We start from the raw sequence: 13,626 nt of genomic DNA, 5'->3' as shown, positions 1-13,626 counted from the left end.
CCACAGTATCAGCCCCACTTATACTGCACCCCGACAATATCAGCTTCTCATACACTGCACCGCCACAGTATCTTCCTCTATTACACTGCATCTTTCACAGTAGCAGCCCCTCACACACTGCACCACTCACAGTATCAGCCCCTCATACACTGCATCCCACAGTATTAGCCCCTCATACACTGCATCCCCCACAGTATCAGCCCCACATACACTGCACCCCCACCGTATCAGCCCCACATACACTGCACCCCCACAGTATCAGACCTTCATACACTGCACCCCCACCGTATCAGCCCCACATACACTGCACCCCTCATAGTAGCAGCCCCTCATACACTGCACCCCTCACAGTACCAGGCCCTCACACACTGCACCCCTTACAGTATCAGCCCCTCCTACTCTGCACTCCCAAGGGCTTCATATGTATGATTTGTGATTCAGATGCTGTAGGTTTGGGGGGTGTCCCATATAAAGATGTGCACCGCTTTTTATTCACGTCTTTGGAATCTCCTTGTTGTTCCTTCTAAAGAGTTAGTAAGTTTGGGCAGCAGTTGAGTTGGCTGCCCTGGCAGCTCCTCTTAACCCTTATGTGGTACCATGGGGTCTATTTGACCCCAGCCTTGTTCATTGCAGTCCTGCACTGTGAAAGTGGTAACACAGGAGGGGTATTACCTTGGGCAAGTCGAAGGGGGTTGTTGGCACCTCTTCCTGCGCTCAGTGCCCTTCACCCCAGCTATGCCCCAAAGCAAGGTAACTAGAATGAAGAAGAGTAAATGAGAATGTGTTATTTATTCTCCTTATTATAAGACCTCCTTGTTAGACTTAGTTTGGGGGATGGGGTTTGTAGGTGACAGTAGACAATGGATCATCAAAAAACGTACAACTAGGTGTAGCGCAAAATTTAATATGGGGCTTAATTACTATTCAAAATTGGACATTTTTCTGGTGTAAATTATACCATAGGACCGTCTCACATGCTCGCACCACGTTTATCATGTGTTTGTAGACGGATGGCCTAAATTGCATCAATAACTCCATAATGTATAAATGGAGTGTCTGAATTCACAGGTCTGTGCAAGATCTGGATGAGGAACCGATACAACTTATAAGGGGCATTTGTCACCAGGCAGACCCTCTACAAGTTACACTGGCCCATCCCTGGTCCTTCAGGCGGGCCCAGAGGGCGCAGGGCTTCCCATTAGTATAATCGGTCTGTCTGGTGACAGATATGCGATACAGAAAAGTCATCAGAATCCCAGCAATTATCATCTCATGTTCCAATGCAGAGTGAAGAAGACTCCGAGCCATCATGGAATGTCTTCTTCATGGTAGAAAGGTTTTCGTAATAAACATGGTGAGTCCCAAGTTCAGAAAGAGGAAGCAGTACTGGAGGACAACAGAAGAGGCGCTGTTACACACAATGTCCAATTTCATGACCATTCCGCCAACGTCAAATAACTGGTTTCCAAATTTGCAGATTGAATCAGTTGCACAGCCTCGAAGATTAGTACCAAGACCCGGCCCCACGGATCCCACTGGAAGATAAGAAAAGGATGTAATAATACTGTATATCACACAGCCATACAGGGAAATGATGGGGTGCCAGCCACACGCTATAAGGGGGCCCTATAGAAGAACATATACATCCTAACATACTGTATATGTGTGATGGATCAGGGCTGCACGGCAGCTTTAGGTCACTCTGGTTGGGGTGAACTCATGGATTACTATCATCATCCACCCATCAGCCATCTGTCTCATATCTATATCCATCGTATCACTCTTCTTTAAATGTGAACAGTGTAAAGTTTGCCGCTCGGGCATGTTCCAGACCTTCCCGGTAATACACACACACTGTAGACCTTGAACTGTCTTCCAAGTGACAAATCTTCTCAGACGGGTGCAGAGGTTAAAGACTCCGAATAGTCTCCAAGTACAAAACATGTAATATTATATAGCATGTCCTCCCGGCCGTCCACCAACTCGGAAGATTTCACATTGAAAGAAACTTTGCAAGTTATGGTCCTTTCAGAGGAGCCAGGCTCTCGGCCCAACGTAACGGGTACTGATGGTCACGCATGTTGGCCGAGAATCGTCTTATGGGGCCCAACAATCACTACTACCATCATTCACCCCCATAAGGCGGCTGTACGGCATTCTGTTCACACAAGGAGATGTTGAGTGAGCATGAAGCTTTGCTCATTCATGGGCTGATTGGTGGTCCCTTTACATGGCCTGATTGTCAGACGAGCATTCAGAGGAATGTTCAGGATCGATAATTGGCCGGAGTACAAGGACCTTAAATCTCAGGTTGTTGTAATTTAAAGGGAAGCTCCACTCCTGTCCAACTGTAAGGGAGAAGTGCTGCTGCACAACACCCTACCGCAAAGTGGCATGCAGCCACCCTAACAGGCAGCTTAGGCGCCCTGGTGGAGACCCAGCCAGGAGAGAAGTAATGGGCACTTGCTAGCAGCAGTGCAAGCAGCGTTGGTAGCACTCATGACAGATACAAGGGGGCAGCATAGGTGAGGGCCTGATGATCAAGGGCTGAAACAGACGGTGAAAGGGCCTGATGACCATGGGCCAGAATCAACATTATGTCGCATGGAAGGAGAGGAGGTCTCCCTTCCCATAGGAGACTTGTTCTCTGAAGAAGCAGACAGCGCCATAGACTCAAGATGCCAGCAAAGCTGCAGGATGCACAAGACCAGTCCATCAATGGTTTAGTGAGCACTAGGGACAATGACAGACTGATGGAAGCGACTGAGGGGCTGTGATATGGGTTGTGACACGGGCTTATGGTTACATGATGGTAATAAGTGAAGTTCTGGTATGTGTAACTGGGGAAAGTGAAGTGATGCCATATCTAGATATGATATTGTGTGATGAGGCACTTCATAGCAGTGGCGCTCGGCGGTAATTTGAGTAGACGTGAAACGAAAAAGCATGAGAAATGTCTGTTTGCACCAGTGGTGGGTTGAATCCACAGAGACGCGGGCTACTAAAAAGGTGGATGTACCCTGGCACCTACAGTCCATGTGGCCGAGAGGCAGTCATGCCGCGGACCTCCAGGAATGTAACATGGAGTACGATGTTAAGTATGCAGTACTACAAGGATAGTGGTTAGTTAGGGGCGAGTCGGAGTACCTTGCCCTGCCGAGATGTTCCCCATACATAGACATGTGGATATGCATCTTATGGTATGTAGAAACGGCACTTGTGCGAAAACTGCTATTGTTTGGTGCTAGAATTCAAGATATTTAATCCGTTTGCCCCTATATATATATATATACTATTTCACTTACCCGTGCTCAGACCCACGCTAGCGCAGTTTCTCTCCTCTCCTGTGCACTCAATCTTACATTGGCCTTGAGATGATGAATCGCACATCTGGCAGGTCACGCCATTCTTCCAGGGGTTGGAGGACGGCACTGGAAGTAAAATGGGTCGTCTAATTAGTGCACATTGTATTAATGGTTTAGGTGATCCTCCACTTCTGTGTAAAGATATCCTCATTCTTGGCACGCCCATATAGTCATGGTACGTGGCACATGGAAGAGAAGACTGTCTGCAGACAACGGGCGCTAGGCTGGGCCCTATGGGCGGCATTGACCAGAGCGGGTGACGGCTACTACCTTCCATTGCCAATAGAGAGGTCATATGTGAGGAAGTCAATACGTATTGGTGGTCACGTTAGTCACAACTCAATACTTAGGTTTTGTCGGGCGTCGGCCTTTAACCCCTCGAGGATGCGGTCCTGTTTGGTACTTAAGGACGCAATAAAAATTTTTTTATTTTTAGCTCCATTTTTCAAAAGCCAAAGCTTTTATATTTTTGCATCGGCATGGAGTGGGAGGCGGGACCATCACGAGGCAAGTTGTAGTTTTTATTCACACCATTTTTGGGTACATATCATGTATTTTATAACTGTTATTAATTTTTGTTGAGAGGAGTGAAAAAAACCATCAATTCTGCCATTTTTCTACGGCGTTTACTATGCAGTATAAGGGCTTATTCAGACGACCATATATCGGCTGGGTTTTCACGCCGAGCCGAGATACGTCGTCCTCATCTGCAGGGGGGGAGGATGGAAGAGCCAGGAGCAGGAACTGAGCTCCCGCCCCCTCTCTGCCTCCTCTCCGCCCCTCTGCACTATTTGCAATGGGAGGGGCGGGGCGGGGGCAGAGCTAAGCTGCATTACTTAGCTCCGCCCCTGTCCCACCCCCTCCTATTGCAAATAGTGGCGAGGGGTGGAGAAGAGGCGGGAGCTCAGTTCCTGCTCCTGGCTCTTCCATCCCCCCCCCCTGCAGATGAGGACACCGTATCTCGGCTCGGCGTGAAAACCCAGCCGATATACGGTCGTCTGAATAAGCCCTAAATGACACAGTAACTTTTTCCCGGCAGTCGATTTGATTTCGGTGATACAAAAATTCAAACTTTTTTAGGCTATTTTACTTCTGTACAATTAAACCCACTTTTAGAAAAAATATACATATAATTGTTTTTAGCATCGCTGCATTCAAAGATCCCAGAGCTTTTTATTGTTCCCCGGACAGAGCTGCGCGGACTTACGTTTTGCGTGACCCGCACTCATTTTATTGGCCCCATTTTGGCACAGATCATCTTTTTTATCACTTTAATTGCTTTATTTGGAAGGCAAAATGAGTGAAGAAAGCATTTTGGCGTAGTTTGTCTTAGTTTTTCTTTGCTTTTTATAGCATTTGCCATGTGGGATAAGAAGCATGGTCATTCGATTGTACGGGCATCACAGATAAACTGATAACAAATCTGATGTTTGAAGTCATTTTTTGCAAAAACATTGTTTTTTTTTTTATTATTTTTATCTCTATGTTCCTGTAGGGGACTTGAACCTTTGATCCTATGATGACTCAGATAATTACCAGATTCAAAGGCCATTGTCAGGTATCAAGTTGCCATGGCAACCCATCATCCCTACACAATTGGGCCGATGAGGTCACTGAGGAGTTTACTCCCTCTGTTAACTCCGTAAATGCTGCAATCAGCATTGATCACAGCATGTAAGGGTTAGCAGCAGGGATTAGAGTTTTCTCTGATCCCAGCTGTTGCAGTAGCACCCCCGCAGTCAGCAGTTACAAGCGGCTCCCGCTGCAGGTGGTGTAGGCTTCGCTACTAAGCCCGTCCCATTTACATGCCGTCCATGTATGGCCTTTTGCACAAACCGCTTCCCTCTCATGGTGCGCCTGTACTTCCTGTGGTGGGAAATAGTTATAGGGGTTGTGTAGGATTGGAAAAACTTTGCTGCTTTCTTCCAAAAGCAGCGCCACACCTGTTCTCAGGTCATGTCTGGTATTGCAGATCCACCCTATATACTTCAGTGAAGCTGAACTGCAATACCAGATGCAAGACATGGACTGGTGTGGCGCTGTTTCTGGAAAAAAAAACGTTGTGTATTCTCCCTCAGAAGCACCATGGGGACTTTTCATGCCGACATACGGGCTCCTTGTGCACGGCTCTCATGTGTCTAACCTTGTATATAATGGAAGAACATCAGATCTATACATACATTTAAGCTCAGCGGGTGTGCAGCCATCGGTTTTGCAGCAAGATGTGGACAGCACAGCCTGTCCTGACGAGGTGATACTCCCAGATACCCCGCATGTCGGCTCATTGGGGGCGCAGGCTCGGCCAAATAGGGCAAAATTTCCTGTATGTAGACATGGTAGACAAAAATATATATCATGAAGGATGCTAACACAAGTCACCTACGGCCAGGCCTGCACAAAAGGGGCTTCAAGCTGATTACCTAAGCAATCCGTTTTCGCTGTTATCAGCCATTTCATACTGTGGAGAGGTTGGCCATTAAGACAACAGTTGGGCGGTCCTGAAGATATATTTTCCCATGATTACATATTACCAACCTACACATATCCCATACTTACCTGCTCTCCCAGATTGAGAGTCTTCGGAAACTGCTTATAGCTGCCTGTTGTGGTCCAAAACTTTCTGCTGTATCATTGGGTCTCAGTTGGATAGTAGTGCTACACAGTGATAGTGATTACAGTGCAGTTACCTCCAGTGATCACAGGTGACCTCTCCTTTGATTGGAGTCATCTACTTTCCCTTCGTTATCTGGGTGCAGACCACCATGAAGACTTCTTCCATCCACAGCTCATCTCTGCATACTAACCCCATACTGCCCTTTCTTCATGGCGTCTCTCAGTGCCCCTTACAGTATTAGTTCTCCCTTTTGTCTAACAAAGTAACAATGGTCCCAAACAGTAACAATTTACCCCTAGTGCCCTCCATTTTAACATCAATGGACTGATAATTTCCTTTTGTGTCACTCACAAATTAATAATGCCCACTTTGTGCCCCCATAAACCAATAGTGCCCCCTCTGTACCCCTACATTCTAGTATGGCCCCGTCTTCATCCGCACATACCTCTCTTTGCCAATACATTCTCATAGGACCCCTTCTGTCCCCCACAAACTAATAGGACTCCCTCTGCAACTCTACATACTAATAAGGACCACTCTGTGCCCCCACATCCTAATAGAGCCCCTCTGTGCCCCCACATCCTAATAGAGCCCCTCTGTGCCCCCATATCCTAATAGAGCCCCTCTGTGCTCCCACATCCTAATAGAGCCCCTCTGTGCCTCCACATCCTAATAGAGCCCCTCTGTGCTCCCACATCCTAATAGAGCCCCTCTGTGCCCCCATATCCTAATAGAGCCCCTCTGTGCTCCCACATCCTAATAGAGCCCCTCTGTGCCCCATATCCTAATAGAGCCCCTCTGTGCCTCCACATCCTAATAGAGCCCCTCTGTGCCCCCACATCCTAATAGAGCCCCTCTGTGCCCCCACATCCTAATAGAGCCCCTCTGTGCCCCCATATCCTAATAGAGCCCCTCTGTGCCTCCACATCCTAATAGAGCCCCTCTGTGCTCCCACATCCTAATAGAGCCCCTCTGTGCCCCCATATCCTAATAGAGCCCCTCTGTGCTCCCACATCCTAATAGAGCCCCTCTGTGCCCCCACATCCTAATAGAGCCCCTCTGTGCTCCCACATCCTAATAGAGCCCCTCTGTGTTCCCACATCCTAATAGAGCCCCTCTGTGCTCCCACATCCTAATAGGGGTGCCTCTGTATTCTCATAAGATCGCCTTCTCTGTTCCCCCCCACAATTTAATAAGATGCTCTCTGCACCCCCACGTACTCATGCTCCCTCTGCCAGATCACAGCATGTATATCACGCGCACATTGAAGGCCTCCTTATGGAGGCTACAGGTACTCCAGAATCCACATTTCCTACAAACAGCCAAGTAGGACAGATATCCCATGTTACCTTTCTAGATATAGGGGGAGGGGGGGGGGGTAACTCCTTAGTATATTCATCACCTGATACCTGTGATTGCTCTGACACTTCTTAGTGATTATTATTGCAATTGGGTTAAACTTTAACTAAAGTTCTCCCAGGACAATCACCCGTCAGGCCTGACAGACCGGGGCGTGTGGCACTCCAGACGGGTATCGGACGGGTTTTATATGTATGAGTTCTTGTGTATCTTCTGGTCTAAACCCAGTCAACCAGCAATTTAGGGGAGGGAATGGCAATTTTTACAAGGACAGTACCCAATGCGGTACAGAGCCCCCCAAATGGTCCAATACCGCTGCGACGCGCTCCCTACAGCTTGGCGGTAATACGGTTGTGTGAGGATTAAGCGATGGACGACCTACCGAATGAGATGAGTCCAGACATACAGATACCAATGTCGCACTCCTTCGTTGGTCCGCTGCATTGATGCGCGGTCATGTTGTAGCATTCAACGCATTTCAAAGAGTAGCCTAGAAAAAAGTCAAAAAGTGAGCGTTATTCTAGTTGTGCACCCGGTGGAATAGAAAAGGGAGAAGTCACAAGGCGTTCCCGGTGACCAATCATCGATTTGGCAATAATTGGTATTAATTCTAAGTAGTTATCACACTACACAAATTAGTCCTTTATTTTAGGACTCCCACACAAGCCCAGACCCCTACCAGTACTGTTATAGAGCTTCATCTTTACTCTTGCTCTTTTTTCTACTTCCTAGTCAGTTTCTGTGTCAGTCTTTACTGTAGCTCTGGCATTCTATTCAGCACAACTATATTTTTGACTTGTTTAAAGGGGGATTCCGGTCTTTTTAAACTGATGACTTGTCTACCCTGGATTGGTCATCAGAAGTTGATGGATGGGATTCCACCTCTTGGCTTAGAGGAAGCAGGTAAAGTGCCAGCTTCACTCCTATTGAAGCCAATGGGAGTACCATGTATTCACTACCTGTATACAAACCCCAGACCAGGCCCCCTCATTTACAAATCCCTGACTAGTTTCCCCTGTATACAGACCCTAGGCCAGACACTTTTGTATACAGATACCAGACTAATCCTCCACCTGTATAAAGAACCCTAGACCAGTTCTCACCTGTATGCAGACCCTAGACCAGAAATCACTGGCAAGCCAATCCCAGACCAGACACCATAGTATACAGACTCCAGACTTGTGCCCCAGTATACGGACTCCAGACCAGTCCCCACCTGTATGGAGGTACCAATCCCCACCTGTATGCAGACCTGAGACCCGTCCCTACCTCTTTATGCAGACCCCAGACCAGACACCCCTGCATAGAGGGCACAGCGCTGCCAACTTGGCACATCATGCAGAACACATCAGGCTGGTTGTAAAACATTACCAGCCCCGTCTGTGGACACACAACTTCATACAACTTTGGACTTGCAGGAACTGGGAGAAGGACCCCTGCAGGACAGTAGTGAAAATAGTGGGGAGCGCAGCGAGACCACCTGCTGGAGAGCTGCAGTACTGCAATATGCACTGCCTCACTCCCTACGCAGAGCTGTGTCCTCTGAGCAGACATGCAGATACATTACAAGTTGGACTCCCAGGAGATTTGGTAGCTCTTCCAGGAGATCTCTCCTTCTTCATGACGCCTCCTTACACTCTGGGAGCGACTTGTCCTATCCATGTTCCTTCTACTGGCCACCCATGAGTGCGGCCCTCGTAAGCTACACAGACATTCCATTATTTACCAAAACTGAGGCGCTCCACTCACAGAAACCTGATGCCCGCGGGCAACACATCAGTCTACATTCAAGGAATGCCATGCTATACCCAAGCCAGAAAGCACACGAGTGCTAGAGGTGCCCCGATGCATGCGAAGGTGGGAGGGCGAATAGTGAAAAGACATAAAAGTCATCCAAACAGTAAACCTGTGATGTTGTCTGCAGTTGTGAACTACAGGTGCCTCCTGGGAAAGTTCCTAAAGTCTGCCAGGTGCCTTCTGCTTCAAATAAAGAAGGAATGAGGACTCAAACTGGAGAGGAAAGGGACTCGGATGTTGGGAGTTACAGAAAACATCGCACCAAGAAAAACACAAAACAGCAAAAACCAACAAAGCACATAAAGTCAGTAATAAACAGCCAACGTGATAGAAAGTAGGGAAGAGAAGAGTCCCTTACCAGGAGCGACCAGATGCAGGAGGCAGAGCGCTAGCAGCACTGAGATCATGCTTTCTACTAAGACGTCGTGTTGGGTTGCAGATCTGCTGCAGCCTCTGGGTGGTGCCAGCTGTGCCCGCCCCGTGTGACACTACCAGGACTAGAACTGCTGTAAAACGTCCAGAATGACAAGTTCAAAAACTTCCAACTGAGTAACTTAGTTACTTTTTTTTTAAATCTAGCTGTTTAACAGCAGTCAGGAACCTTGCAGGCTACAGACGGCACCACGGACCCCCATCACGATTATAGGGGGTGTTCAGTTACGGAAATGAGGTGTCATTGTTGTAGAATTAAATGCTTTAATATGGGTTTTCATTTCTCACCTTTTTCAGGATCTCTGCTTGCTCTCAGCAAACTTCCACAGCTGCTCTCGGGGCATAGTCAGTGGTGAACTATAATAGGGGTCCATGGCAGCCAACACTGCCTCATCATCTTTACAAATGGTCTGCAGGGGGCAGAGAGGGGGCTCTAATAATTTGTAGGGGGCATAGAAGAGGCTGCAGTACTTTGATACTGGCACAGAGGGGCTTTGTAACTTGTGGAAGCATGGGGGAAGCTCTATTACTTTATGGGGGCACAGAGGGGCTCTATTACTTTGTGGGGGCACAGAGGGGCTCTATTACTTTGTGGGGGCACAGAGGGGCTCTATTACTTTCTGGGGGCACAGAGGGGCTCTATTACTTTGTGGGGGCACAGAGGGGCTCTATTACTTTCTGGGGGCACAGAGGGCTCAATCATTTATCTAGGGCAGGAAGTGGGCATTACTACTTTGAGAGGGGGCACAAAGGAACTTGTTATGAGTACTATGATGAGGGCACTAGTACTCTTTTGAGCAGGGGTGTCAAACTCATTTTCACCGAGGGCCACATCAGGCTTATGGTGACCTTCAAAGGGCCGATTGTAAGGCCGCCTGCAGACGGCCGGGTCGGATCCCGCTCTCAGGAACCAGCGCGGCACTCACCTGCTCCCGCGGCTCCGGCTCTGTGATGTGCCGGCTGCCCCGCACAGTAATAGATCATGCCGCGATTTGTTTTCCATGCAAGATTTCGCCAGACAAATTGCGGCAGTCTGCCTAGGATTGCGTTTTCTAACGCAATCCCCCCACCCAATAATCCCCCCCCCCCCAGTAATAAGCAGCCCCTCCCCCCCAGCAATAAGCAGCCCCCCCACCCAGTAGTAAGCAGCCTCCCCCCCCAGTAATAAGCAGCCCCCCCCATAATGAGCAGCCCCCGCAGTGATGAGCAGCCCCCCCAGTAATAAGCAGCCCCCACCCCTCAGGAATAAGCAGCCCCCCCCAGTAATAAGCAGCCCCCCCAGTAATAAGCAGCCCACGCCCCTCAGTAATAAGCAGCCCTCCCCCCAGTAATAAGCAGCCCCCCACCCCCCTGTAATAAGCAGCCTACCCCCCCAGTAATAAGCAGCCCCCCACCCAGTAATAAGCAGCCCCCTACCCAGTAATAAGCAGCCTCTCCCCCCAGTAATAAGCAGCCCCCCCAGTAATAAGCAGCCCCCACCCCTCAGTAATAAACAGCCCCCCACCCAGTAATAAGCAGCCCCCCCCCCAGTAATAAGCAGCCCCCCCAGTAATAAGCAGCCCACGCCCCTCAGTAATAAGCAGCCCTCCCCCCAGTAATAAGCAGCCCCCCACCCCCCTGTAATAAGCAGCCTACCCCCCCAGTAATAAGCAGCCCCCCACCCAGTAATAAGCAGCCCCCTACCCAGTAATAAGCAGCCTCTCCCCCCAGTAATAAGCAGCCCCCCCAGTAATAAGCAGCCCCCACCCCTCAGTAATAAACAGCCCCCCACCCAGTAATAAACAGCCCCCCACCCAGTAATAAGCAGCCCCTCCCCCCAGTAATAAGCAGCCCCCACCCCCAGTAATAAGCAGCACCCCCCCGTAATAAGCAGCCCCCACCCATAGTAATAAGCAGCACCCCCCCATAATAAGCAGCCCTCCCCCCCCAGTAATAAGCAGCCCCCCACGCAGTAATAAGCATCACCCCTCCCCCCCAACCCATATACTTACCTCTTCCTTCCTGTCAGCGTCGCTACCTCTCTGCTTGCCCTGAGCCCGGATGCACACTGACATCAGTGTGTAGCCCGACACACTTCCTCCCCAAGTCCTCTCCTGCGGAACTGATGAGCAGGGGACTCAGGGGAGGAGGACCCTGGCTGCACACTGACGTCAGAGTGTGCTCCAGGATCAGCGGTAACAGCGCGATTACCAGCAGGGAGCTGTGGCATCCCAGCTGGTAATCGCTTCAGTGGTGAGCGGCGTCGGCACGCCGCGGGCCACATAACATGAGGCAGCGGGCTGGATTCGGCCCGCGGGCCTTGTGTTTGACACTTGTGCTTTAGAGCCAAAGGGTAACAACATTGCCATAGGAAGACACTGAGCGATATTGAGCAACAGGATGAGCAGATCCTGTAGAGATGAACTGGGAAGACCAGAGTAGCGCTGCTGGGCACAGAAAGGTTGGGCCGCTGACTATAGCTACGGCTCACATCTTATGCGGGGGGGGGGGGGGGTTGTTAAGACCTCTGGGCCCCAAAACAGGGTCTATAACGCATGCTTCTGGCTGACCTCATTCTGATTACCTTAATAAATGCTATTAGGTGATCAAAAGGTGGAGAAACCCTGCGAAATCTGCAGTTTTAAAAGAAATTCAAATTGGAGATTTTTTATTTGACATGATCTGACAGAAAATATGCAATGGCGCTCTAAGTCAGGGGTTTATAGAAAATGCCACTTACATGGGTGCGGAGAAGAAGTCTATGTAACCTATTAGGTGGGGCACTGGAAAGTTTGCCAAGGGTTAGTAAATTTATGTTGCTATACCCCTTTAAAAACCAATGAGCACCAATAAAAAGTGCTATAACTGGGACCAGAACCACGGAAAGGCTGCTGGGTATTCCAGCCTTTCAGATAGTGGTGGCCTCTGAAGGCATAAAATCATCCAGAAGAGGCCACTTTAGAGAGGGTAGGTTGGATAATCCAAGTGCCTGTATAAAATCCTGAAGTTCCACCTTTTTAAAAATCGGTCTTGTGTTTGCAGCAGTGTACATAGAAGAGATGGGATCCCATGGCAAAAACTTACATGGGCTCCTCATGATGATGCCCATTTTTGCCACCCCATGCAGGACAGGACAGTCTGGTGTTTGTTTCCCATTCTGTGCCCTTTAAAATGACTCTTGGGCCAATTATCTACCTCTTTTGTTTGCTAACAATGCAGTTCCCCTATGGAGGAAAGTCCTGGTCCCATATATCTCCTCAATACCCAATAGCAAAAAGGATGGGACCCCTTTATCCATGGGCGCCATAGCAGTCGGATGGCCTGCCTCTATGGTACGTGCGCCCTTGTACGGATAATTATGTTTGGTAAACCATTATATTAGTGACACAACTAAATCAACCTAAACCACTCACGAGTTCAGGCACAAATATCCAACTCTTGATTTCTCTCTTTTTGCAAATCATTACTGTATATACTCGAGTATAAGCCTAGTTTTTTAGAACATTTTTTTGTGCTGAAAAGTCCGACACGGCTTATACTCGAGTCAGGGAAGGCTTAAAAAACCCCTCCATACTCACCTCCCAGCCGGCCTCTGTGTCTCTGGCAGTGGTGCGGCAGGCTGCTTGAATTCTCTCCGCTGTCATCCCCCACCATCCTCTTTGCTCATCTCTGTCATCCCCCACCGTCAGCGCTATGTAAGTAAGAGCTGTGATTGGATCAAGCGTCAGCCAATCACAGCCAGCGCTTGATCATTCACAGCCAATCAAGCTGCTTTAGAATTCTCCCCACTGTCATCTCCCTGCTCGGCTTTCAAATCCCCTGCCGTGTAAGTAAGCACTGTGATTGGATCGAGCGCCAGCTGTGATTGGCTGGCGCTCAATCCAATCACAGCGCTTACTTACACAGCACTGACAGAGCCGAGAAGAGAGGACGTGGGATAACAGCGTGGAGAATGCAAGCAGTTTGTCGCATAGACACAGACGCCGGCTAGGAGGTGAGTATGGAGGGGCTTTTTTTTACCTAGTATATACTCTTGTATAGCTCGGCTTATACTCCAGTCAATAAGTTTTCCCAGTTTTT

At 48.9% G+C, this 13,626-nt stretch overlaps 1 protein-coding gene across 1 annotated transcript; it reads right to left on the bottom strand.

The window, feature by feature from the left end:
- Positions 1–796: 796 nt before the first annotated feature.
- On the bottom strand, positions 797–9,573 carry LOC136631680 (phospholipase A2 inhibitor and Ly6/PLAUR domain-containing protein-like). The gene is made up of 5 exons (XM_066605970.1): positions 9,494–9,573; positions 7,721–7,828; positions 5,546–5,686; positions 3,306–3,431; positions 797–1,535 (listed from the first exon to the last, which is right to left on the bottom strand). Exons 1-5 carry the CDS (start codon positions 9,540–9,542, stop codon positions 1,324–1,326), a joined length of 636 nt encoding a protein of 211 aa, XP_066462067.1. The 5' UTR covers positions 9,543–9,573; the 3' UTR covers positions 797–1,323.
- Between the last annotated feature and the right edge of the window lie 4,053 nt (positions 9,574–13,626).

The sequence above is a fragment of the Eleutherodactylus coqui genome, chromosome 6 (assembly GCF_035609145.1).
Source record: "Eleutherodactylus coqui strain aEleCoq1 chromosome 6, aEleCoq1.hap1, whole genome shotgun sequence".
In the NCBI taxonomy this organism is placed as follows: domain Eukaryota; kingdom Metazoa; phylum Chordata; class Amphibia; order Anura; family Eleutherodactylidae; genus Eleutherodactylus; species Eleutherodactylus coqui.
This window is presented reverse-complemented; position numbering and strand designations above follow the sequence as displayed.

Bases quoted from the DNA above. Each gene is read 5' to 3' on its own strand.
- LOC136631680 (XM_066605970.1), bottom strand. From the start codon at position 9,542: ATGATCTCAGTGCTGCTAGCGCTCTGCCTCCTGCATCTGGTCGCTCCT. The intron at 3,432-5,545 runs GTATGTATAGAT...TTTTACTTCCAG, and splicing joins CACACCCGCTGAGCTTAAAT to TGCCGTCCTCCAACCCCTGG. The intron at 1,536-3,305 runs GTAAGTGAAATA...CTTATCTTCCAG, and splicing joins TAGCGTGGGTCTGAGCACGG to TGGGATCCGTGGGGCCGGGT.